This window comes from Vipera berus (genome assembly GCF_964194415.1).
Source record: "Vipera berus genome assembly, chromosome: 2".
Taxonomy (NCBI): domain Eukaryota; kingdom Metazoa; phylum Chordata; class Lepidosauria; order Squamata; family Viperidae; genus Vipera; species Vipera berus.
In genome coordinates this window covers 265,546,841-265,572,475 of record NC_138203.1, presented here as the reverse complement: position 1 = coordinate 265,572,475, position 25,635 = coordinate 265,546,841, and the positions used below count along the sequence as shown (strand labels likewise).

Sequence of the window (25,635 nt, the reverse complement as noted above, 5' to 3'; positions counted from 1 at the left end):
CGTATGGTATTGTGGTTTGGTATGCTGGTCTGACAGCCGCGGATAGGAAAGTATTACAGAGGGTAGTGAACACAGCACAAGACATTGTGGGCTGCTCCCTGACACCACTGGATGACATTGCCAGGGCTCGTTGCCTTGGAAGAGTGAGGAAGATTCTCAGGGATGACTCACACCCTGGACGGTATCTCTTTACTCTCCTACCATCCGGTAGGAGATATAGGAATATAGCCAGCCATGCCAACAGGCTGAAAAATAGCTTTTATCCGTGGGCTGTTAGGCTTTTAAATGGGACATAATCTTATGCAGAATTGACTTGGGAGGCCGGTGTGTGGTGCAGTTGGTTCACATAGTGTGGTGGGATGGAGGGTTTGTTGTCACTGTGTGTTGGGGGAGAGAGCACAGGGGGAGGCTCAGCTAATCTCAATGTACACATGTTGTACTTTGACAATAAAGATTTATTATTATGAACCCTGTGGAAGTAGAGCACCCTGACAAAGACTCTCCCCTTGGAGGAGGCCCTTCCTTCCAAGTCCCATTGACGATGCAAACTGCCAGTCGCTAAAAAGGACACCTGGATTCACTGGATACATGTAAAGGCAGCTGTATTGCACCACAGCCAGGATCCAGTTCTGTTGTGGCTCCGACTGCCGAGCCTGTCCTACCCGAGGAAGTGGACTCTGAGGATGATGGGGAGGAACTGGCAAGGCCACCCTCTCCGGGACCCTCCCCTCTGGCAAGGCCTCCATCTCCATCTGAAGGCCAACAGGAGCAGCCTGTGATGAGCCAGGCTGGGAGTGAGCCAGAGCAGCTGCAGCAGATGGAGAGTAGCGGAGATGAATCATGGCTAGATCCCCAAGAATGGCACAGAGCCAAGTGTTTACAGCAGCGTAGGAAGAGTAGGAGGGTCAGGGATTAGCTGAGGCACTGAGCCACACCCCACAAGGTACAAAAGGGGGTGTGGCTGCTCTCAGGACTTTGTGACGAACAATAATTTAATCAACTTCTGGTCACATCTTCGGAATTCTGTCGGATTTACTACCTGTTTGAAACCCTGGCCTGAATTCTTGACAACGCTTCTGTACTTTTGTTTCTGGACTGTTTGCTTGTTTGCTTGGACTCATTTTGAGTAATTGTTTGGAAGTTATCTCATTCCAGCAGACGCTTGAGGTAACGAGCCTATTTCTGGCTGACTGTTTGTATTTTGCTGACAAGGCCTTCTCAGAAGGCAATTACTAAAGCCTGAGGAATTAACCCTTGATAGTCGTGCCTGCTTGTCTGTCTGTTTGTACCCCAGCAGAGGGGGGAACAGAACAAGTTCCAACTCAGAATGTGCCACCCATAAGACTCAGAAAAGACCCAGAGACAAGCGAGTGGACACTGAGAACTCTTTTCGAAGCAAGGGAAGATGGGAGGGAAGACTATGGGAAAGATGGGAATAGGGATTGCTAAAGTTTGTTTTATATTCTTGTGTATAAGTAATGTATCAGGACTCTTGGCTGGAGGTAAACAACTGCACCATGCCAAAACTGGTCCTTTGCCACCTCACGTGTCACGGCCATTTGCCACCTTGCACGTCATGGCTGTTTGCCTTAGGCCAGAGGCAAACAGCTGTGCCACGCCAAAACTGGCCATTTGCTGCTTCACACTTTGCAGCTGTTTGCCTCAGGCCAGAGGCAAATGGCTGTGCCATAGTGAAACCAGCCATTTGCCACCTTGTGTGTCACAGCTGTTTGCCTCAGGCCAGAGGCAAATGGCTATGCCATGCCAAAACCAGCCATTCACCACCTCACAGCAAAGGGCCATGATGCTGAGGTGGCAAAAGGCCAGTTTCGGCATGACACAGCTGTTTGCCGCCTCATGTATTGCATCCAATGCTGCTGCAATGCAGCTTGGCCAAAAGCGCCCATGAAACAAGTGGGGCAGGTTTTTCCCCCACCCGCCACATGGATTGTCCTGCCATTGCCATTTCCCACCTACTCACTGGTTTGATTGCCCTGCTACCACTGCCATTTCCCTCCCACCTGCCACACCGATTGCCCTATCACCACCATTTCCCTACCACCACCTCTCAGATCGCCGTGCCACTGCTACCATTTCCCCAACCTCCACACAGATTGCCGTGCCACCGCTGCCATTTCCCCCCCAACCTCCACACAGATCGCCCTGCCGCCACCTGTTGTGATTCAGGGTCAGCCTGTGGGTTCGGCAGTTGGGTCAGACGATTCAGAGGAGGAGGAGGGGGGTGTTGGAGAGGTTGCTGAGGGTGTTGGAGAGCTTGCTGATGAGAGCCCTCAGCCAGGCCCCTCCCACCTGGTTACGATGCAGACCCAGCTGTGTGAGCCTGACAGCGTGGATGAAGATGACCCACAGCTGGCCCTGTTCAAGGACGCCCGACGCAGGAGGCAGTCAATCAGGAGCAAACAGAGGAAGGCAATGGGGCACCTCGGAAGGAGGCAGAGAGAAGCCACGCCCTGAACTGTTTAAAAGGGGAATGCGTGGGAGGGCTGGTTTGCTGAAGGCAACCGTTTGAATAGCTCCTGTTTCATGGTTCGTGTCTTGTTCTGTTTGCTTTTGTGTCCATAAATTTGGCAGGCTTAGTTCCAGCCTCTTGCCTTCTTGTAAAAGGGGTTGTCCCTGCCTTTTCTGCAGGGCCGGTAGCAGGCTGGTACAGAACACCACCGCCTGAGTGCCGAAACTCACTTGCAAGTCTGGGGCACTGGAGTTTCCCGGTGTAGCCATGCCAAGCCATGCCACCAGGCTTCCCAGTGGACAGAAGGGAGATCATGGCAAGAGCAATCGTTTTCCCCATTCCCTCCCTGGCCCTTGAGCTCATCTCGACACCTCTTTCTCTGCGTCACTTCTGGCTTCTCACCTCTCCCCGCCCAGTTCTTGCAGCTGCTCCCTGACTCGTGGTGCAGAGAAAAAGTGAAAGCTGTGGCACGCATGCCATAGGTTCGCCATCACGGCCCTATAGCCTGATGGCTTTGACAGCGTGTTGTGACTCAGGGCCAGCCTGTGGGTCCGGCAGCCGGCTCGGATGTATCGGATGACTCAGATGAGGGGGAGGAGGGAGACGAACTGGCTGATGATGGCTTGGAGGCTTGGCAGAGCTCCCAGCCGGGGCCCTCTTCTCAGCTGCGTGAGCCCGATAGTGCGGAGGATGATGATCCACAGCTGGCCCTGTTCAAGGACGCCCGACGCAGGAGGCAGTCGAGCAGGACTAAGCAGAAAAAGGCTGCGGGTCTCCTCGGGAGGAGGCAGAGGGAGGCCACGCCCTGAACTCTAAATAAAAGGAGTGTTTGGGGAAGGGCTGGTTGCTGAAAGCAACCCTTCCGCTTGAGGATTCAAGTTCCTGTGTTTCTTGTTCTGTTGTTTTGCTTGTGAATTAAACTTGGCAGACGCTTTGCAGCCTCAGACGCTCTCCAGTCTCTACTGCTTGAACAGGGGTTTGCCTTATTACAAGGCCGGTAGTTGGCTGGTTCAGAACAGTTTGCTTTCAGCCTCCCACCCCTTACTACTACGATGGAGCAGCTTCTTGCCGAGAATGCTCAGCTCACCCAGCAACTCACTTTGCTGGCAGCTCAGGTGGCTCAACTGCAAGCTCAGGTACATGCTGCACCCCCACCCAGGAGGAAATGTCAGATAGCTATGCCGGATAAATTTGCTGGCAATCCAGAACTGTTTCCTGCCTTCCTGGGACAATGCCAGCTTTTTATCAGCGTGAGAGCAGCTGATTTCCCCACTGACCGGGATAAGGTGGGATTCGTATTGAGCCTTCTGTCGGGGGATGCAGCTCGTTGGGGCATGCCTCTGCTGGCACAGCCTAGCCCTTTGTTGGATAACTTTGGGGGGTTTTGTGACCATATGCGCCTCATGTACGAGGACCCGATTAAGGCGCAGACTGCCACCCGACGCCTGAAAGCTTTGAGGCAGGGTCAGCGCCCCCTACAGGCCTATATCAGCGATTTCCGGCTGCTTAGCCAGGATTCCGCCTGGAATGAGGCTGCGCTCGTGGATGCCTTCCAGGATGGCTTGTCAGAGGAGATGTTGGATGAGCTGGCCCGCGTGGACATTCCCTCAGACCTGAATGGGCTGATCCATCTTTGTCTGCGGATCGATGCCCGGCTGCAGCAGCGAAAGAGTCGCCGTGCCACCCCACAGACCCCTGCCGCTCCTGTTGAGCGTGTGCCCCCAGTCCAGAGGGAGGAGCCAATGGAGCTGGGTGCCGCCAGGTCCCGTCTATCGGTGACGGAAATGGACAGACGACGATCGGGGGGGTTGTGTTTTTACTGTGGGGACCCTGGACATTTGGCTGCTTCTTGCCCAAAGAAGCGTCAGCGGGCATCAGTGACCAAGCCGGCCCCGAGAAAGTCCCCTGCTTTGCTGTCGGGAAACGGCCCGAGCCCGATCTAGACGGTGTGATAGATCGGGCGACCCACCACGACCACGCCGAGCGACGCCATTCCGACGGTGCCTGTGAACCTCCACGGCATTTGATTTTGGAGGCACGTCTGATCCTTCCTGGCAAGCCAGAGGGGATTCCGGTCCATGCCTTAATTGACTCTGGGGCTACCACTAACTTTATGGACTCGGCCTTCGTGGCCAAATGGGCTGTTCCCCAGTGTCCGGTGGATCCGCCCATGCTAGTGGAGACTATTGATGGTCGAGTGCTCCTGTCCGGGCCTATTACGGCCGCCACGCAACCAGTGTGTATGGCCATCAGTTCCCATGTGGAGGCCATCCAGTTCTACATCACTTCGGATCTGCACTTCCCCGTGGTCTTGGGACTGGCGTGGCTCCGGGCGCATGATCCACAGATCTATTGGTCTCAGAACTTGGTCACCTTCCCAAGTTTGCAGTGCGTGGACCACACCCGCCATATCTGTGCCGGCCAGGTGGAGGGTTCCTCAGGGGTTTCCTTGCCTCCCGAACTGTCCGACTTTGCTGATGTGTTCAGCGAGTCAGAGGCGGACCAATTACCCCCACACAGGCCCTATGACTGTTCCATTGATCTAGTCCCTGATGCGCCTCTCCCAGTGGGGCGTTTGTACTCCATGTCGGAGCCCGAGTTGGCTGCATTGCGGGACTTCCTGACAAAGAATTTGGCTCGTGGTTTCATCCGGCCCTCGTCCTCGCCAGTGTCTGCGCCCGTGCTCTTCGTCAAAAAGAAGTCGGGCGAGTTACGGCTTTGCTGTGACTACCGGAAACTCAACGCCATCACGGTGCGTAACCGCTACCCGCTGCCCCTCATCCCCGAGCTCTTGGACCGACTCCGGGAGGCTAAGATCTTCACGAAACTGGACCTGCGTGGAGCTTACAACCTCGTCAGGGTTCGGCCGGGTGATGAGTGGAAGACGGCGTTTGGTACTCGCTATGGACATTTCGAGTACACGGTGATGCCGTTTGGCCTGACCAACGCCCCCGCTGTGTTTCAGCATTTTATGAACGACATCTTTCGAGATCTGTTGGACCAGTTTGTCGTGATTTACCTGGACGACATCCTGATTTACTCCCCGTCGCGTGAAGCGCATCATCAGCATCTCCGTCAGGTCCTGCAGCGCCTCCGGAAACATCGGCTGTTTGCCAAGTTGGAGAAGTGCCAGTTCTACCAGGTGACCATCGATTTCCTGGGTCACCGCATTTCTCCTGAGGGCATCGCCATGGAACCGAGTAAAGTTGAGTCGTTGCAGAGTTGGCAACCCCCGCGTCGCGTGAAGGATGTTCAGCGACTTCTTGGATTTGCCAACTACTATCGAACATTCATCCCTGGCTTTGCTGCCTTGACGGCCCCCCTCACCCGGCTCCTGCAGAAGAAGACTCGGTTCCAGTGGAACGCCCCCGAACAACAGGCGTTCCAAGCTTTGAAGGACGCCTTCATGAAGGAGCCCATCTTGAAGCATCCTGACCCGCAACGGCCGTTTGTCGTGGAGGCGGACGCCTCCGACATTGCCATTGGGGCCGTGTTACTCCAGGCAGCGACGCCCAACGGTACCCTTTTCCCTTGCGCGTATCACTCTCGGAAATTGAATCCCTCGGAGCGCAACTATACCATCTGGGAGAAGGAGCTGCTGGCCATCAAGGCGGCGTTCGAGGCTTGGAGGCATCATCTGGAGGGGGCGCGGCATCAAATCGAGGTCCGGACGGACCACAAGAATCTGGAAAGCCTGCAGACCGCTCGGAATTTGAACCAACGCCAGATCCGGTGGTCCCTCTTCTTTGCGAGGTTTGACTTCCGGGTGCGGTACATACCAAGCGGGCACAACCAGAGAGCGGATGCTCTGTCCAGGAAGCCCGAGTACACCCGAGTGGAAGACAAGCTTCCGCCCAGGACAGTGATCCCCGTCGAGTCTTTTGCTGCGGTGCGGGAGCCGGTGGATATACGGGCTCGGATCCGGGAGGCGCAGCAGCAGGAGGCGTGGGTGGCTCAGCGGAAGGAAGAGGTGGGGCCAGATTCGCCTTGGTCGGTCACGGATGGACTCCTGTATTATCGTGACCGGCTCTATGTTCCAGGAGGGCCACTCAGGGGACTCGTCCTCAGCCAGTGTCATGATAACCCGGCTGCGGGGCATTTTGGCCTGTTCAAGACTCTGAACCTGGTCTCCCGTACCTTCTGGTGGCCCCGAGTCCGACACGATGTCCAGTCTTATGTCACCTCCTGCGTCCCATGCAGGCAGGCCAAGTCAGCGACAGGGGCCCCGCCTGGTTTACTGCAGCCTTTGCCAACACCCAAGAGACCCTGGGGGGCTGTGTCCATGGACTTTCTGACGGATCTACCCCCATCCTCCGGCTTCACAACAGTGTTTGTGGTGGTGGACATGTTGAATAAGATGGCGCACTTCATCCCCTGTCGCGGCTTACCGTCAGCTCGCGCCACTAGTCGCATGTTCATCCAACAGGTGTTCCGGCTGCACGGCCTTCCCGATAGAGTCGTCTCCGATAGGGGGGCCCAGTTTACAGCCCGCTTCTGGCAGGAGTTGATGCGGGCGTTGGACATTAAGGTTTGCCTCTCGTCCGCGCATCATCCTCAGACCGACGGGGGTACCGAGAAGGTCATCGGCATCTTAGAGCAGTATCTGCGCTGCTACGTTAACCTGCAGCAGGACAATTGGGTGGACTATTTGGCCATAGCCGAGTTTGCCTTTAACAACTCGCAGCACACCTCCACGCAGATGACACCGTTCTTGGCCAACGTGGGTTATCACCCCCGGTTTTTCCCCCTTTCTCCCGTGGACTCACCGGAGCCGGCAGCGAACGAATTCATGGCGGAGTTACAGGCGATCCATCGGTTGGTGCGACGGCAGCTGGAGAAGGCCAAGGCCGACTACAAGAGGTTCGCCGATCGGTCGAGAAGGGATACGCCTCCACTATCGGTGGGGGATCGGGTCTGGCTGTCCACCAGGAACCTACCATCCACTCGGCCGGTGAGGAAGCTGGACCACCGTTACCTTGGACCGTTCCCAGTCGAGGCCGTCATCAATCCGGTCGCCTATCGTTTAACTCTGCCACGTTCCCTGCGCGTGCATCCCGTCTTCCATCGGTCCTTGTTGGTCCCCGAACAACCGGCTTGTCCACTTCGCCAAGCGGAACCTCCCCCATCAGGACCTCGTGATGGAGGCAGCACCCCCGAGTACGAGGTCGCCAGCATCCGGGATTCCCGCTGGCTGAAAGGTCGCTTTCAGTACCTGATCGAGTGGAAAGGGTACGGGCCGGAGGACTTCACATGGGAAGACGTGACCGCCGTTCATGCCCCTGCGTTGGTGACTGCGTTTCACGAACAATTCCCATCCCGACCGCATCCGGATCGGCAGCCCCGGGGGAAGGGCCCTGCGGTGCGGGATAGTGTTGTGACTCAGGGCCAGCCTGTGGGTCCGGCAGCCGGCTCGGATGTATCGGATGACTCAGATGAGGGGGAGGAGGGAGACGAACTGGCTGATGATGGCTTGGAGGCTTGGCAGAGCTCCCAGCCGGGGCCCTCTTCTCAGCTGCGTGAGCCCGATAGTGCGGAGGATGATGATCCACAGCTGGCCCTGTTCAAGGACGCCCGACGCAGGAGGCAGTCGAGCAGGACTAAGCAGAAAAAGGCTGCGGGTCTCCTCGGGAGGAGGCAGAGGGAGGCCACGCCCTGAACTCTAAATAAAAGGAGTGTTTGGGGAAGGGCTGGTTGCTGAAAGCAACCCTTCCGCTTGAGGATTCAAGTTCCTGTGTTTCTTGTTCTGTTGTTTTGCTTGTGAATTAAACTTGGCAGACGCTTTGCAGCCTCAGACGCTCTCCAGTCTCTACTGCTTGAACAGGGGTTTGCCTTATTACAAGGCCGGTAGTTGGCTGGTTCAGAACACAGCTAACCAAACTGGCTTTTTACATAAAATATTTAATACTTTAAATTCTGTAGTTTTCTGGTCTGGAAATGATTGAAAAGCTTTCCTACTGATTTAATTTATTTATTTATTTAATTAGTTTTATATACCGCCCTATTCCCAAAGGACTCAGGGCAGTTTACAGGGCAAAGTTTAAAAACAATATAAAAGTTAAAATAGAAATAGAATTAAAATAAATTAAATGAATTATTAGCCCAACAAATTAAAACAAAGTTTAAAACTTAATTCACTCTTCAAATATTATTTAGTCTCCTGCTCACAGTCATTGTTTAAATGTGTTTGAGGCATGTATTCTCATATAGAATATACTTCATGTAATGTTCATTCTAAATGAGATATTTTGGTTGATAAATCTTTTTTTTGCTAAGAGTCATTAAATGTGTCAACGTTTACAGTTGAAATGAAAGGATATATAACCTATGTTTTCTTGATTTGTTTTTCTCAAATTAAATTGAAATTAAATTAAGAATTAGAAATATTTTTCTAATTTTAAATATTTTAAAAAATTATTTCCGGCTTTTGAAGATGGCGGACGTGTCGGGCTGAGCTCCGTGAGCTCCGGTTGTTGGGCGTCCCTTGGGAGCCCCTCAGGGGTCTTTTTGGGCCCGCTGGGTAGGGGATGTGGATTGTTAAATCCATGAAGCTGAATTTATGAGGCAAATAAGGAGGTAGTTTTGCTATTTGCCTGTTCCATTTGCATGTTGCCTTTTCCATCGCCTGTTCGTCTTCCGCGGTGTTGCTGGGTTCGGCTTCTTCGGCCTGCCGGTTCCTGCTGCCCTGGTGTCTCCGGGCCTCTCCTAGGAGGCTGCGGTCGGCGGCGGGGGTGTTTCCAGCTGTTTTGGGCCGCCATGGGCCGTTGGGTCGGCGCTGCTGTCTTGGACGGTTTTCGGCCGTTTTCGGCAGTGTTCTCGGCGTCCTCGGAGTTCTCGGCGTCCTCGGAGCCCCAGCTGATCGGCGCTTACGGGAGAGGGGAGGAGAGCCTGTGCGAGATGCCTGCAGACCATTCTGGTGGCAGCGGCAGCGGCAGCGGCGGCGACGGCGGCAGCGGCGGCGGAGACATTTTGTTATTGGACCTGCCTGTGCTGTTTCTTTGGCGGCTGCGGCGTCTTCGGGCCGTTTGGCGGCGGAGAAGACGGCCGCTTGCTACTTTATTGACAAGGCTGCCCCCTGTGCTGGTTTCGAGCCGCTGCCAGCGACGGCGGCGGTTATGGCGACGGCGTCCTCGGGCTGCTCTGGGCGGTGGAGAGGACGACCATGGCGACAGCGACTCGTTTGGTTCCGGCTGCTTGAGGTGATGGCGGCGACGGTGATGGCGATGGCGGCGTCTTCGAGGCCCGCTGGCCTGTTTTACCGGCAGTGACGATGGCTGTGGCAACGGCGGCGACATAGCGGACTACCAACTTATTTATTAACTTATTTATTAATTCTCCATCTGCCTCCTTTTTTTTCCCCTTTGGACTGGGACGGACCTGGGCACAAGCCACAGTGGGAGAGTGGCTTGTTTTACATCGGCAGCCCCATAGAGGTGGGAGCTCTATGGGTGCTGCCCCACCCAGGGTGTGCATTTTGGACCATCCCCGGGAGCAGACTCACGCCCCGTTGTGAGAGGACGGGTTGTGGGCTGCCCCTGGGAGCATCCAACCGAATGGCAGTAGGTTGGTGGATGGCCCAAATGTTCCACTCCTTACCTTCGAACCTCCTGTTGGATTTTTTAACCATTGGACTGCCCTCTCTGGATTTGCTCGGACTGTATGTACCGATATTCCGATACAGACTTGCTCGCCCTCAGGGGTGCCCCCCTCTCCTGGGTGCGTCCCACCTTCTTTCCTATCCCCAGTCTCGATGAAGGGCCCAATTATTGGGACCCTGAGAGATGGCCGGGTAAGGCCAGGGGCTCTCGATATAAATTTAATAAGAGGCCCCTGGTTAATTTTTTAGTCAAAGTTTTTAGGGGGTTGGGGAGGGGGGTGGGGGGTAGTGGTTGTCTGGCTGTGGGGGGTGGCCATACAACCGTGTTGCAGGCCAGGCCTGGGTCTGACGGCGTTCGGGGGGAGCGGGTTGTGGTTACATCTGGGGCTCGGGAGCGGGTCGTGGGATTACCAATTCCCACGACACTGGGGTATGGCAGCAGCCGTATGGACAGAGGGCCGTATCGTTACCGGGAGGGCCGTCTCCGCTGTTTGCAAGCGGCGAGGCGCTCCGACCCTCTGGTTCTTCCCTGAGGTGCCGGGAGCGAGGATGTGCAGCCTCCTGAGCTCCGGCTGGTGTACCTGAATGTCAGGTCCGTGGTTAATAAGGCTCCCCTTGTGCGGGATCTGGTGGAGGGTGAGCATGTGGACCTGGCTTGTATCACCGAGACCTGTTTGGGTCCAGAGGGTGGGGTCCCTTTGGTTGACCTTTGCCCACCAGGTTTCCGAGCGTTACACTGGCCTCGGGCTCAAGGTAGGGGCGGGGGAGTGGCGGTTGTTATTAGGGAGACCTTATGTCCGCGGGAGACCACCGTTCCTCAGATAGTCGGGTGTGAGTCTCTCTTTTTGAGGTTTGGTTCGGGGGCGCAGTTGGGCTTACTGCTGGTGTACGTTTCGCCTAGTCACACAGCGGCAGCCCTGCCCGTACTACTCGATGTCCTCTCCGGTTTGGTGATTGAGTTCCCCAAACTTCTAGTTTTGGGTGACTTCAATCTACCATCCCTGGGAGGGTCATCTGAGTTAGCCCGGGAGTTCATGGCTTCCATGACGGCCATGGACCTGACGCAGGTAATTTCTGAACCAACTCATGAGGGAGGCCACACCCTTGACTTGGTTTTTTTATCTGGACGGTGGTTGGATGATCTTGGTGGGGGCTCTCCTTTTATTATGCCCCTGTCATGGACCGATCATCACCTCCTGCGGCTGGTCTTCCGTCTTGCCACCCCCCACCGTGGGGATGCGGAGCCAACTAGATGGCACCGCCCCAGACGCTTAATGGACCCTCTCGGGTTCCAGGCAGCGCTGGGATCCCCACCTGCCTCCGTCGCTCACAGCTCGGCGGATGCCTTAGTGGAAGCCTGGGAAAGGGCAGCCACTGAGGCACTGGACCGAGTTGTACCCCTGTGGCCCCTGACCCGGTGCAGATCCCATCGAGCTCCATGGTTCTCCGCGGAGCTCCGGGAGATGAAGCGTCGGAAACGGGGCCTAGAGAGCTGCTGGAGGTCCAGCCGATCCGAATCCGACCGGTTGCGGTTAAGAACCTATATTAGGTCTTATCTCGCAGCGATGAGGGCAGCGAGGTGCAATTACTTCTCTGCCCTCATCGCGTCCGCAGATAATCGTCCGGCCGCCCTGTTTAGGGTGACTCGCTCCCTCCTTAATCAGGAGGTGAGGGAGGATCCCTTGCAGGGTCGTGCCGAGGAGTTTGGTCAACATCTGTCGGATAAAATCGCTCGGATTCGGACCGGTTTGGACTCCAGCTGGGCAGAGTCTGACGATCAGGACACGGGCGGTCTTGTCAATGTTATCTGGGAGGAGTTCGATTCTGTGACCCCTGATGAAGTGGACAGGATTATGGGGAGGTTGAGCTCCACCACATGTTTATTGGATCCGTGCCCTTCCTGGCTGGTTTATGCAGCCAGGGAGAGGACACGAGGCTGGTTCCAGGCGGTGATATCTGCTTCTTTGAGTGAGGGTAATTTCCCCACCGTCTTGAAGGAGGCGGTGGTGAGACCTCTCCTCAAGAAGCCTGCCTTGGACCCAGCTGTCTTGAACAACTTTCGTCCAGTCTCCAACCTTCGCTTTCTTGCGAAGGTTGTTGAGAGTGTGGTGGCGCATCAGCTCCCTCTGGTCCTGGATGAAGCGGATTATCTGGACCCGTACCAATCGGGTTTCAGGCCCGGGTACAGCATGGAGACGGCATTGGTCGCTCTGGTGAATGATCTCTGGAGGGCCCGGGATAGGGGATATTCCTCTGTCCTGGTCCTATTAGACCTCTCGGCGGCTTTCGATACCATCGACCATGGTATCCTGCTGCGGCGTCTCAGGGGATTGGGAGTGGGAGGCACAGTTCTTCGGTGGTTCTCCTCCTATCTCCTGGGACGTTCGCAGTCGGTGTTGGCAGGGGGGCAGAGATCGGCCCCTAGGTCTCTCGTTTGTGGAGTTCCTCAGGGTTCGGTTCTCTCGCCTCTCCTGTTCAACATCTACATGAAACCGCTGGGTGAGATCATTCGTGGTTTTGGAGTTGGGTATCATCAATATGCTGATGATACCCAACTTTTCATTTCGACCCCAAACCACCCCAGTGATGCCCTCGCTGTGATGTCCCGTTGCCTGGAGGCGGTTCGGGTCTGGATGGGGAGGAACAGACTTCAACTCAACCCTGACAAGACTGAGTGGCTGTACATTCTGGCATCCCGGGACATTCAAAACGTTCCATCACTTTCTATGGGGGGTGAGTTTTTACCCCCCGTAGATAGGGCTCGCAACTTGGGAGTCCTCCTGGATGCACGGCTTACCTTAGAAGATCATGTAGTAGCCGTGACCAGGGGGGCTTTTGCACAGGTTCGCCTGGTGCGGCAGTTGCGGCCCTATCTAGACCGGGATGCCCTGTGTACGATCACTCATGCGCTCGTGACCTCTCGTCTTGACTATTGCAATGCTCTCTACATGGGGCTTCCCTTGAAGACCACTCGGAGGCTCCAACTGGTACAGAATGCGGCCGCGAGAGTTGTCTTGGGAGTTTCCCGGTACTCCCATGTTACACCTTTGCTCCGCGAGCTGCATTGGTTACCAGTTGTCTTCCGGGTGAGGTTCAAGGTCTTAGTGATGGTTTTTAAGTCCTTACATGGCATGGGTCCGGAATACCTCGGGGACCACCTGCTGCCGGCGTCGACCCCCCTCCGCCCCGTGCGTTCCCACAGAGAGGGCCTCCTCAGGGTGCCTCCAGTCAGAGAATGTCGGCTGGTGGCCCCCAGGGGGAGGGCCTTCTCTGTGGGCGCTCCGGCTTTGTGGAATCAGCTGCCGGTTGAGCTCCGGATGGCACCGGATCTCCGGTCCTTCCGGCGCGGGTTAAAGACCCATTTATTTGAACAAGCTGGCCTGGCCTGATGGGGAATTACTTAGGGTTTTAATATTTATATATATTTTTTATTGTTTTTATTGTGGGCAATAATTTAATTCTTTTTTTAACTTTTGTACTTTTGTAGTTTTAAGATATGCCCTGTTCACCGCCCTGAGTCCTTCGGGAGAAGGGCGGTATAAAAATTTAATTAAATAAATAAATAAATAAATTTTTTCTTAAATTTAATTTCTCAAATTAAAATATGTCCAAAATAAATCCTCAACAACTTAATTTTAGTGTACTTATGACTACTATACAGAAGCTTTTCTATATCAGAAATTTCTCATTTCCTATGGGGATTGTTGTGCAATCTGGGACTTTCTCCTGTGTTCCTGGCTTCTGCTGGCAGTACTTAAACTTATGTACTGCCCTATAGTGCTTTACAACATTCTCTGGACAGTTTACGGTGTCAGCATACTGCCCCCAACAACCTGGGTCCTCCTTTTATCAACCTTGGAAAGATGGAAGCCTAAGCCAGTCACAATTGAACTCCAGACTGTGGGCAGAGTTTGCCTGCAATGCTGCATTCTAACTATTGTGCCATCACTTTTCGGCCATGTTTGGTAGATCTACCAGTTCCATCCTTTTCTGGAAGAGGAGACAGTGAACACAGTAAAAGCTACCCTTTTTATCTCTCAGACCATTGCAACTCCCTTTGACTGGGATTGCCTTTGAAAAAGACTTCACATTTTGCACAGCTGTCACGCAATGTGTCAATCTCTTGCTGTCCATCATTATCCATCTTACCAGACTACAGCTGTTTCTCAACTGAATTAGCGGCCCACAAGCCTTCAGACCTACTTTTCATAACACATGAAAAAAAAAATCCTAGGAACAATTAATTGCAAGGTCCTGGCTGAAGTCCATGATATACAATTGACAGAAGAAAAAAGACTTTTAAAGAACCTGGACCTATTTTGATTAAAAAGAAAAGGAGGCTGTTTTCAAACAGAATGATGAAAACATGAAGAAAATCACACTGTGACATTTTTGATGCAGAGAGTCAAAAAGCAACCTCTCTTTCATTCCTTCTTTATCTGACTGGATTATGTCTAAGCCATGGGCTGGCAACCCACAGCTCTGGAGCCACATGCGGCTCTTTCAGCCGTCTTCTGCGGCTCCCAGTCCTCCACCGCCGCCATGTGCAGTCCAGAAAAAAAAAGTGGGACTAAAAAAGTTCAACCAATCAATTCAAACTTCTCATGGGAAAAAAAAACTTGTGAAGTTTGAATTGATTGGTTGAAGTTCTTTGGTTTGTGGGACTGCCTACAAACCTCTTTTCTTCTTCAGATTGCACCTGGCACCAGCGGAGGAAGACACGGGAGGACTGCTGGAAACGTGAGTGGGTCGGTCAGATGGGGCATGCAGGGTGTGTGTGTTTCTGAGCAGCATATGGAGTCTTGGGTGCTGCCAGACCACCTCCTTCTTTCCCCCCTTTTCTCTTTCTCTTTCTCTCTCTCTCTCTGTGAGAGAGAGTGAGAGAGAGACCAAGTCCGTTGATTTACCTGCGAGCTACCACTGCCTCATCTCCTGCCCTTGCTGCCTCTCCTGTGTCTCTCTCTGCCACTCAAAGCCATCCCGCAGCAGTTTCAATCGGCCCCAATTGCCAAGCATCGCCATGGAAGTCAATGGAGGTCCGCGGTGCCTCAAAAGGTCAGCTGTGGCACCTCCAAGTCTGTTGGTTTTACTGGCGAGCCACCACCTCCTGCAGCTCTGCACTTTCCTTCTTTCACTCTGAACCAAGGCCCGTGAGGATTCCTCTCCCCATAGCTGCCACGCCGGTTCATCCCTCACCCTGTTGGTGCTGCGAGCCATGGGGACACCTCGCCCCGGCGGTGTTGCTGGTCTGCCTCCGCTGGCTCCTCTGTGCTCCGGCTGTGCCGACAATGTCAGAACCACGCCGAGCCGCTCGTTAACTCTGGTGGCATCACGGAGCTGGCCCGGCCTTGGCCGATGGGCCGCAGTCCGCACGGTCTGCTCATCGGGCCGCTTGGCTTCCTGGCAGCACATCCCACAGGGGAGGTCTGCTAGGGAGGCAGCGGTCCGGCATTGTTTCCCCCCGTGTGTATGTGAGACCTGCAGGAGTGGCTGTTAGAGGCGGCGGCAGTCCGCCGTTGTTTCTCCCCCTCATACGTTTCTATGTGTGTCAGACCCGTGGGAACGGCTGGAAGTGGCAGCCGGCAGTCCGGTGTTGTTTCCTCCCCTCATACATTTGTATGTGTGTCAGACCCACGGGAATGGCTGGAAGAGGCAGCTGGCAGTCTGGCATTGTTTCCCCCCCCTCGTATGTTTGTATGTGTGTCAGACCCGCAGAGAATGGCTAGTAGGGAGGCGGCAGTCCGGTGTTCCCCCCCTCCTGTATGTCAGGCCCACGGGGTTCCACACACAGAGAAACGCAAACACCAGACTGCTGCCACCTCTACTAGCCATTCCCTGAGGGTCTGACACATACAGACATGCACAAGGCAAGGGGAAACAATGCCGGACTTCTGGCTGCCTCTACCAGCCATTCCCGTGGGTCTGACACACACACACACACACACACACACACACACACACACACATGCACAAGGGGGAGAAACAATGCCAGACTGCCACTGCCTCTACCAGCCATTCTCGCAGGTCTGACACACACACACACACACATACACATACACATACACGCATAAGAGGGAGAAGCAATGCTGGACTGCCGCCGCCTCTACCAGCCGTTCCCACAGGTCTCACACACACACACACACACACACACACACACACGAGGGGGGAAACAATGCCAGACAGACGCCTCCCTAGCAGACCTCCCCTGCAGGATGTGCTGCCAGGAAGCCGGGTGGCCCAATGAGCAGACCGTGCGGACCGCGGCCCATCGGCCCACGCCGGGCCAGCTCCGGGATGCTGCCAGAGTCAATGAGCGGCTCGGCATGGTTCTGACATCGTCGGCACAGCTGGAGCACAGAGGAGCCAGCAGAGGTGGGCCAGTGACGCCGCCGGGTCAAGGCGTCCCCGTGGCTCGCAGCACCAACAGGGCGAGGGATGAACCAGCATGGCAGCTGTGGGGAGAGGAATCCTCATGGGCCATGGTTCAGAGTGAATGTGGTGCGGAGCTGCAAGAGGCGGTGGCTCGCTGTTAAAATCAACAGACTTGAAGGTGCTGCGGCTGGCCTTTTGAGGTACCGCGGACCTCCATTGACTTCCATGGGGACGCTTGGCAATTGGGGCTGATTGAAACTGCTGCAGGATGGCTTTGAGTGGCAGAGAGAGACACAGAGAGATGCAAACGTGTCTCTACAGGAGAGGCAGCAAGGGCAGGAGATGAGGCAGTGGTAGCTCGCTGGTAAATCAATGGACTTGGTCTCTCTCTCTCTCTCTCTCTCACACACACACACACACACAGAGAGAGGGGGGGGGAAGGGTGAAAAGAAGGAGGGGGTCTGGCTTTAAGTGCAGGATGGTTTTAAGTGGCAGAGAGAGAGGCAGAGAGATGCAAACGTGTCTCCACAGGAGAGGCAGCAAGGGCAGGAGATGAGGAGGAGGTGGCAGTGGCTCGCTGGTAAACCAACTGACTTGGTCTCTCTTTCTCTCTCACACAAACAGAGAGAGAGAGAGAGAGAGAGAGAGAGAGAGAGAGAGAGAGAGAGAGAGAGAGAGAAGGGAAAAGGAGGAGGGGGTTTGGCTTTAAGTGCAGGATGGCTTTAAGTGGTAGAGAGAGAGGCAGAGAGACAAGAGAGGCAGCAAGGGCAGGAGACGAGGAGTCAGCCTATGTCTGTGCACACACACAGACTTAAACGGAGGCTTTCAAACCTGACAAGCATACACATGTGGATATCTGCAACTGGTCGTTGCAAAAAATAGGATGAAAAGGGGGAAAACGTGGGCATGACTATTTAAATACCCACACTTTTCCTTTCCTTCCTCCTCTTTGGCACTGTTGACTTCTGCTCCTCCAATCCTGGCTGCTCCTTGCAGTCCCTGCCTGCCAGCTGCTGCATTCAGCTTTTATTTGCTTGGTAGACTGGGGAGAGGGGCATTCCTCTGCTTCTTTCCACTCCTGTCATGGCGATTTCTGAGAGTGGGGAGCAGCTGCCTGCTGGACAAGCCCCAAAAGCTTTGTTCCTCTCCCCGATCTTGCCTTACTTGCTCGTCCTCTGATGTAGGCTTCTGCTGGGTTTCCTCAACCTCCCCTTGCCCATTTTATTTTAATCCCACCACCGCCTCCCTCTTTCGCAAAGCCTCGGATGATTCTTCTCCCCGTTGGCCACCTCCTCCGCTCCTTTGGAACCTTCACGCCAAAAGGCGGAAAGAAGAAAGTCCTAGAGAGAGAGAGCGCAAGGTGGGGGGAGAGCAGCCTTTTCTGAGGGAGGAAAAGCCAGGATGGCAGAGCCGTCCATACCAGAGGTGGACGGGGGCAGGGCTGGTGCACATCTTGCCTTAGGCTCCACTCTTCAATTAAGCCTGTTGTTCTGCACATGCGTGTGCATGCGTGCATGCGTGCACACATTTTGCAGCTCCCAGGGTTTTTTGTGCGTGACGGAACCGGTTCCAAGTGGCTCTTTTACTGTTTCAGGTTGCCGACCCCTGGTCTAACCTCATGTAGAATGTAATGGAAACATACTGTAAATCTTAGAACAGTGACAGAATGGAATCTTATTGTTATTAATCTTATTTCTGAAAAACATATGCTGCCTTAAACAAGTATTTCTTCCTGTTATTGTAAGAAGAAGGAATTATGAGCTGTTGTTGTTGTTGTTGTTAGTTGCGAAGTCGTGTCCGACCCATCGCGACCCTATGGACAATGTTCCTCCAGGCCTTCCTGTCCTCTACCATCTTCTGGAGTCCATCTAAGCTCACGCCTACTGCTTCAGTGACTCCATCCAGCCACCTCATTCTCTGTCGTCCCCTTCTTCTATTGCCCTCAATCTTTCCCAGCATTAGGCTCTTCTCCAGTGAGTCCTTCCTTCTCATTAGGTGGCCAAAGTATTTGAGTTTTAGCTTCAGGATCTGGCCTTCTAAAGAGCAGTAAGGGTTGATCTCCTCTAGGACTGACCGGTTTGATCGCATTGCAGTCCAAGGAACTCGCAGGTGTCTTCTCCAGCACCATAGTTCAAAGGCTTCAATTCTTTGGCGCTCAGCCTTTCTTATGGTCCAGCTTTCACTGCCATACATTGCAACTGGGAAGACCAATTATGAGCTAGTCTCTGTTAAATATGCAATGATACAAAGGTAATTCTGAAAGATCAGTTAATTATTTTTATTTATTAATTTTTTTATGCCATCCATATACTCTATAAGATAATTCTGGGTGATTTGTTTGGAATTCCTAATTTTGTACCCACAATTTGCATAAAATTGGAAAAATAACACAATGCTTAAATAACCTGTTTGTACCACTCCTTGTAATTTACATTTTTAAAATGTCAATTTGACTTATTATCTCTCAGTACAATCTACCTCCCTGCATGTATTTTGGGAGTGAGGTGGAATATTACATTTGAAAAAATGAGTCCCTGGAGTCCAATTTAGAGTTCTGCTATGCTCAAATGCACATAAATAATAACAGTTTTAAAAATTCTTTCTCCAAAGTCATAATCAGATAAGACAAGGGTCTTTGATAATGTGGACATTGGCAATAAGATCATATCAAGCTTCTCAGGCAAGTGCCTGGACTGGAACAGTTAAATGCAAGAACTGTTTATCTAGATATTGATTAGTCGGGGTTATTAAGGAAGTAGCTATGCAGGAATTCCGGCAATTGTTCTATTTTCAATAAGCAACCTGCGTGTAAAACATTAGGGTGGTAGGCTCTGACGCTGATTCCATTTCCCCATAGTACATTAATTACATTTATATATGCTTGTTGGAAGGAAGGAAGGAAGGAAGGAAGGAAGGAAGGAAGGAAGGAAGGAAGGAAGGAAGGAAGGAAGGAAGGAAGGAGTATATATGATTCATATTTCAATTAAATTACCGTATATACTTGAGTATAAGCCGAATTTTTCAGCCCACTTTTTGGGCTGAAAAATTCCACTTCGGCTTATACTCCAGTCAACAAAACTTACTGAGGACTTGTGCGCGGCCGAGGCTTTGGAGCTTCCGGGATCGCGCTCACCTCTCCCAAGCCACCGCCGTCCGGAGACCTGCCGAAGTTTGGGGAGGTTTGGGGAGGTGCGCGCGCACCTCCCCAAAAGTCCCCAAACGAAGCCGGGTCTCCGTTCCTCTGCGCCCTGCCTGCCTGCTTCTTTCCACAGCGGAAAGAAGCAGGCAGGCAGGGGGCGGAGGAACGGAGACCCGGCGACGTTTGGGGAGGTTTGGGCGCCTCTCCAAATATCCCCAAACGTCGCCGGGTCTCCGTTCCTCTGTGCCCTGCCTGCCTGCTTCTTTCCACAGCAGAAAGAAGCAGGGAGGCAGGGGGCGGAGGAACGGAGACCCGGCGACGTTTGGGGAGGTTTGGGCGCCTCTCCAAATATCCCCAAACGTCGCCGGGTCTCCGTTCCTCTGTGCCCTGCCTGCCTGCTTCTTTCCACAGCAGAAAGAAGCAGGGAGGCAGGGGGCGGAGGAACGGAGACCCGGCGACGTTTGGGGAGGTTTGGGCGCCTCTCCAAATATCCCCAAACGTCGCCGGGTCTCCGTTCCTCTGTGCCCTGCCTGCCTGCTTCTTTCCACAGCAGAAAGAAGCAGGGAGGCAGGGGGCGGAGGAACGGAGACCCGGCGACGTTTGGGGATATTTGGAGAGGCGCCCAAACCTCCCCAAACATCGCCGGGTCTCCGTTCCTCCGCCCCCTGCCTCCCTGCTTCTTTCTGCTGTGGAAAGAAGCAGGCAGGCAGGGCACAGAGGAACGGAGACCCGGCGACGTTTGGGGATATTTGGAGAGGCGCCCAAACCTCCCCAAACGTCGCCGGGTCTCCGTTCCTCCGCCCCCTGCCTCCCTGCTTCTTTCTGCTGTGGAAAGAAGCAGGCAGGCAGGGCACAGAGGAACGGAGACCCGGCGACGTTTGGGGATATTTGGAGAGGCGCCCAAACCTCCCCAAACGTCGCCGGGTCTCCGTTCCTCCGCCCCCTGCCTCCCTGCTTCTTTCTGCTGTGGAAAGAAGCAGGCAGGCAGGGCACAGAGGAACGGAGACCCGGCGACGTTTGGGGATATTTGGAGAGGCGCCCAAACCTCCCCAAACGTCGCCGGGTCTCCGTTCCTCCGCCCCCTGCCTCCCTGCTTCTTTCTGCTGTGGAAAGAAGCAGGCAGGCAGGGCACAGAGGAACGGAGACCCGGCGACGTTTGGGGATATTTGGAGAGGCGCCCAAACCTCCCCAAACGTCGCCGGGTCTCCGTTCCTCCGCCCCCTGCCTGCCTGCTTCTTTCCGCTGTGAAACGAAGCAGCCTGAACGAAGCAGGCTGCTTCTTTCCACTGCGGAACGAAGCAGCCTGCCTGCTTCTTTCCGCTGCGGAACGAAGCAGCCGGCGGCGGAGGCTTGCAGAACGGCGGATCGGCTTATACTCAAGTCACCAACTTTTTCCAGTTTTTGGGGGTGAAATTGGGGGTCTCGGCTTATACTCGAGTCGGCTTATACTCAAGTATATACGGTATAAATGTATATTTCATACCTAAAGGTTGAATTTCTGTTAATTTTTTCAGTTCATTATTGGCCTTATCATTCTGGTGTTTTGCAGAGTTGGAACCCAATACTTTGGATCTCAACTTTGGGTTGAGCATTCCAAAGGGCTGGTGACTGGGGAAAAGAAAAGGATCCCTCCACTTAGTGATGGGGTTGCCAGTCCCAATTGTGATCACTAAATGAGGACTACCTATATGTAAGTCCAAGCAAGTTCCATATCAAACACACCAAACAGAAGGTCAACTGCCATCTTATCCTAAAGCCTGGGATAATAGTCTGGTTTCTGAACACTTCTGGAACTCCATCAGGTTCAGAATTACACTGATCTTTTGGGGAGATACTATGTCAGACTGTAAATCAGGGGTCTTCAAACTTGGCCCTTTTATGACTTGTGGACTTCAACTTCCAGAATTCCTCAGCCACAAGTCACAAGTCATAAAAGTCCACAAGTCATAAAAGGGCCAAGTGTGAAGGCCCCTGCTGTAGATGCTATGACAGAGAAGGCACACTTCTTGAGTTTCAATACATTCAGTCACTGAGCAAGTTTATTTAACTATCAAACTATTAACTCAGCTATTCCAAAAAGGATTACAGTGATTTTCAACTCCTCTACCATCTGTTGTTTTTTTGTTTTTTGTTTATTGCTATGGGGTAGATGGTTGTTAAAAATAAATTAATAACCACAGACATCACAATAATAATATTCATCTTGTATTAATCTGGTTAATAATTTAATCGTAAAATGGACCTTTTAATTTTTCCTCTCACAGCCTATACACACAAGAATACAAGATCATAGTGGGATATAAATCCCATAGATAAATAAAATATGGTTTACCCAAGATCTATTTTGCAATGAGCTTTCGGAATGCAGCTGAAACATCCTGGTTCCTCAGGCTATATATGAAAGGGTTAATCATGGGAGGGAAAATAGTTGTAAACACAGAGTTAATAACGGCTTTTTCTGCTGAATAGGAGGATATGGGTGTCATGTAGGTCAAAATGGCCGCTCCATAGAAGAACCCCACCACACACAAGTGGGACAAGCAGGTGCGCAAGGCTTTGTGGCTCCTTTCTGTGGACTTCATCCTGAGAACTTGCAAGAGGATGGCAAGATACGAAGCAAGAATGACCGAGATAGGGATGAGAAAAAGCAGAAAACTTCCAAGATATACTGTCTTTTCAAAGGCAGAATTATCAGAACAAGACAATTGTATGAGGGCTGGATACTCACATAAATTGTGGATAATCACATTAGTCTTGCAATAAGGAAGAGGCAGGACATAGAGAGCGCAAATCAATGCTTGCACACAAGACCAAAACCAGGCACACAGTGACATAAGACAGCATATTTCACTCCTCAGGAGGACTGGATATTGCAGAGGCCTACAGATAGCCACATATCTGTCATAGGCCATGGTAGCCAGGATGAGGCATTCAGCTCCTCCGACTGCCAGGGTGACAAAAATTTGGAGAGCACACCCATAGAGTGAAATGGTGTACCTATTGATTGCAAAATTCACAGTCATCAGGGGAACAATTGCAAGAACTTGGCAGAGGTCCATGATAGACAGTTGACTCAGGAAAAAGTACATTGGGATATGAAGCCGAGGATCAACTTTAATAAGGAAAAGAAGAAGACCGTTTGCTACCAGGGCAATCACAAACATGGAATTAATCACCCCAACAAAAAGGGTGGGTGATTTTTGATGGAGAAGTCCAGCTAGCACAAACTCTGTCCACAATGTTATATTGTCTTGTCCCATCCCTCTGTCATTGCTTGAATTTAACCTATTTTTTTAAAAAAAGTGTTTGTTGGAGTTATCTACTCTATCTACTTTAGCTATCTATTTCAATTGCCAACTTTATAGCATTTAAATATGCAGTCAAAAAATAAAACAGAAGAAAAGGTTTTCAAAAGCAAAACCTAACTAGAAAAGAGATTTACAGGCATCAAATTTCAAAAAGCTAAAGTAATATTTGTTTTATATTCCACTTTTATTATTTTCAAAAATAATTCAAGGCACGGAACATAATCCACCTCCCCACTCCTATTTTCCCCACAACAACCCTGTATATTAACAATAGTTCTGTTTATCTGGAAATATTGAAAATAGCGGGGTGATTCCAAAAAAGAAAAAAATCTCAGTATTTTTTTAAAAATTGGCTTATTAAAACTTGGAGTACTTTTTGAAGTTGTTTAGCAAAGGAACATGGGTATCCATAGGGGCAGATGGCAGATCAATGTCACAACTGCAGTCCTATCCCTTCGGTATGCCTGGAGAAAATGGGTGGAGCTTCTATTGCAACCATACACCCACAATCATGTATACTTTGACACATCCACTTGGATGTTGCTGCAAAGAGGAGAAAAGGCAATTAGAAACCCTTACTCTCTAATAAACACATCCAATAATTAAACTAGCTAGTAAAACTATCTCAAAAGTTCAGTCTAATAGTTCAGGTAAAAGCAATCTGAAACAAATAAAGTTTCAAAGGCTCTTTAAAGAAGTTAGTTCTTCATACCTATCCTATTTTTCAAGATAAGCCTCAGGAAATGCAACTCAACCTTGATGCTAAATATAATTCTTTACAGTATATCTTTCCCCAGTTGCCTCTAACTATGTTCCAAATATGTTCTGGCAACATTTTTTCTGTGCTCTCTTTCTCTTAAGTTGATAGTATCAATGGCCACCTCAAAATGTCACACATTACTCCACCATGTCAGGAGTGAAGAGAGATAGTAAGATTCGGTATGTAGGATTAAAATGGAGTTTCTGGGCTGTTTCAGGCTGATGCAGGGAGGACCCTTCCCTCCGGTTCCAATCAGGCTTATCCCCGCTGTTCTGTTATTGTCTCCTAATCTAGGATTAGACACAGTAGCTTATTAATAACAGAATAAGTTGGAAGGGACCTTGGAGATCTTCTAGTCCAACCTCCTGCACAACCAGGAGACCCTATACCATCACAGACAAGTGGTTATCCAGTCTCTTCTTAAAAGCCTCCACTGACAGAGCTTCCAGGCCTCTAATCATCTTTGGAAAGAGTGCAGAAAAGAGGAACAGAGTCTCTACATCTTTTTTATAATATGGTGCCCAAAACTGAATGCAGTATTCTAAGTGTAGTCTTACTAAGGCTTTATAAAGTGGTACTAATACTTCACATGATCTTGATTCTATCCATCTGTTAATGCAACCTAAGATTGGATTGGCTTTTGGGGCAGCTGCAGCACACTGTTGGGTCATATTTAAGTGATTGTCCACTAAGACCCCAAGATCCCTCTCACAGTTACTGCTATTGAACCAGGTTTCACCTAATCTGTACCTATCAATTTGATTTTTTCCTTCCTAAGTGTAAAACCTTACTTTTCTCTACATATGAAACATGGAGTCACCCTACTCTCGTCATCACTTTCCCCAAGATTTGCAAGGCACTCCTTCTGTAGTGGTTAAAACCTGGCTGTTCCAACAGGCAGTATTGATGATCAGGTTCAGACATTGTTCCTTCTTGTAGTGGTGCTAAATCTATTATATTATGTCTTGGCATTTAAGTACAACTGATCTGATTGGTTGTTATAGTTATTGATCTTGGCAAAGCATGGTTTTAATCCTGCTTATAAAGATACTGTGTATACGTCTCATGGACTTGGTAACAATTGCAGGGTCATAAAAGTCTTGTAAACAGACAAATAGCAAAGCAAAACAATACAAAGCAATGGTACAACCATGAAATGGTGTGAGAATGAAATATCACAAAAGGCCAAAATAACATGTGTGAGAGGCACAAGAAAAGGCCTAGAGAAAATGGATAGATTCCTGCAAATAGATCTGCTCTATTCTTGCTTTACTTCAGAGATTGGCAGATGTTTTTTCCCAAAGGGAGCAGGTACTGGAGACATGATCATCGAGCAATGACACAGAAGAGATTCAATGGACTCTGGAGAGGAGTGAGAGTGGACTGGCAAATCACCTATTTTTCTGTTGACCAAGGATAGGTCATTTCAACTTGGCACCTGGGAAAATCTCTTTGCTGCAGCCTAGCTGCTGGGTAAGACCTACCCGGTACATACATAACATTGCCCACAGCTCAATAACCATAGCTCAGTCTAAACCAGGGGTCTTCAAACCTGGCCCTTTTATGACTTGTGGACTAAGTCCACAAGTCGTAAAAGAGCCAAGTTTGAAGGTGCCTGGTCTAAACTTCATAGGAAGTTTGTTTTTATTTTATTGCTGCTGAGGACCCAGATTGTTGGGGGCAATTAAGCTGACTTTGTAATAATGCCGCTGGGGTGTGTGTGAAAAGCCCTAATAAGCAGGCATATACATAGAATGAAGGCTACTGCTAAGCTTGTAAGCCGCCCTGAGTCTTCGGAGAAGGGCGGGATATAAATGGAATTAAAATAAAAAAATAAAAAAAATATATCTTCAGTTTGATTGTTCAGTGAAAAGATTCTTTCCTTGAATAATGCATTTCCACATATTTAACCTAAAGATAAATAAGATGCTGGATTCTAGACACAGTGTGATCTATATGTTATAGAAATGGTAGGGATGATGCCATATTGAA

General features: G+C 51.3%; 2 protein-coding genes across 3 annotated transcripts in view; one reads left to right on the top strand and one right to left on the bottom strand.

Moving 5' to 3' along the window:
* Nucleotides 1-386: 386 nt before the first annotated feature.
* Nucleotides 387-25,635, top strand: part of LOC308663565 (uncharacterized protein) — a 103,875-nt gene continuing 78,626 nt past the window's right edge. For both annotated transcript variants that reach the window (XM_081320093.1, XM_081320092.1), the window contains exon 1: nucleotides 387-472. The gene's annotated coding sequence lies outside the window, so the exon portion shown is untranslated. The remainder of the gene's footprint in view (nucleotides 473-25,635) is intronic.
* On the bottom strand, nucleotides 21,915-22,634 carry LOC308662945 (olfactory receptor 2AK2-like; the record flags this gene model as incomplete). Its single annotated transcript, XM_081319091.1, has 1 exon — nucleotides 21,915-22,634. One exon carries the CDS (start codon nucleotides 22,632-22,634, stop codon nucleotides 21,915-21,917), a length of 720 nt encoding a protein of 239 aa, XP_081175217.1.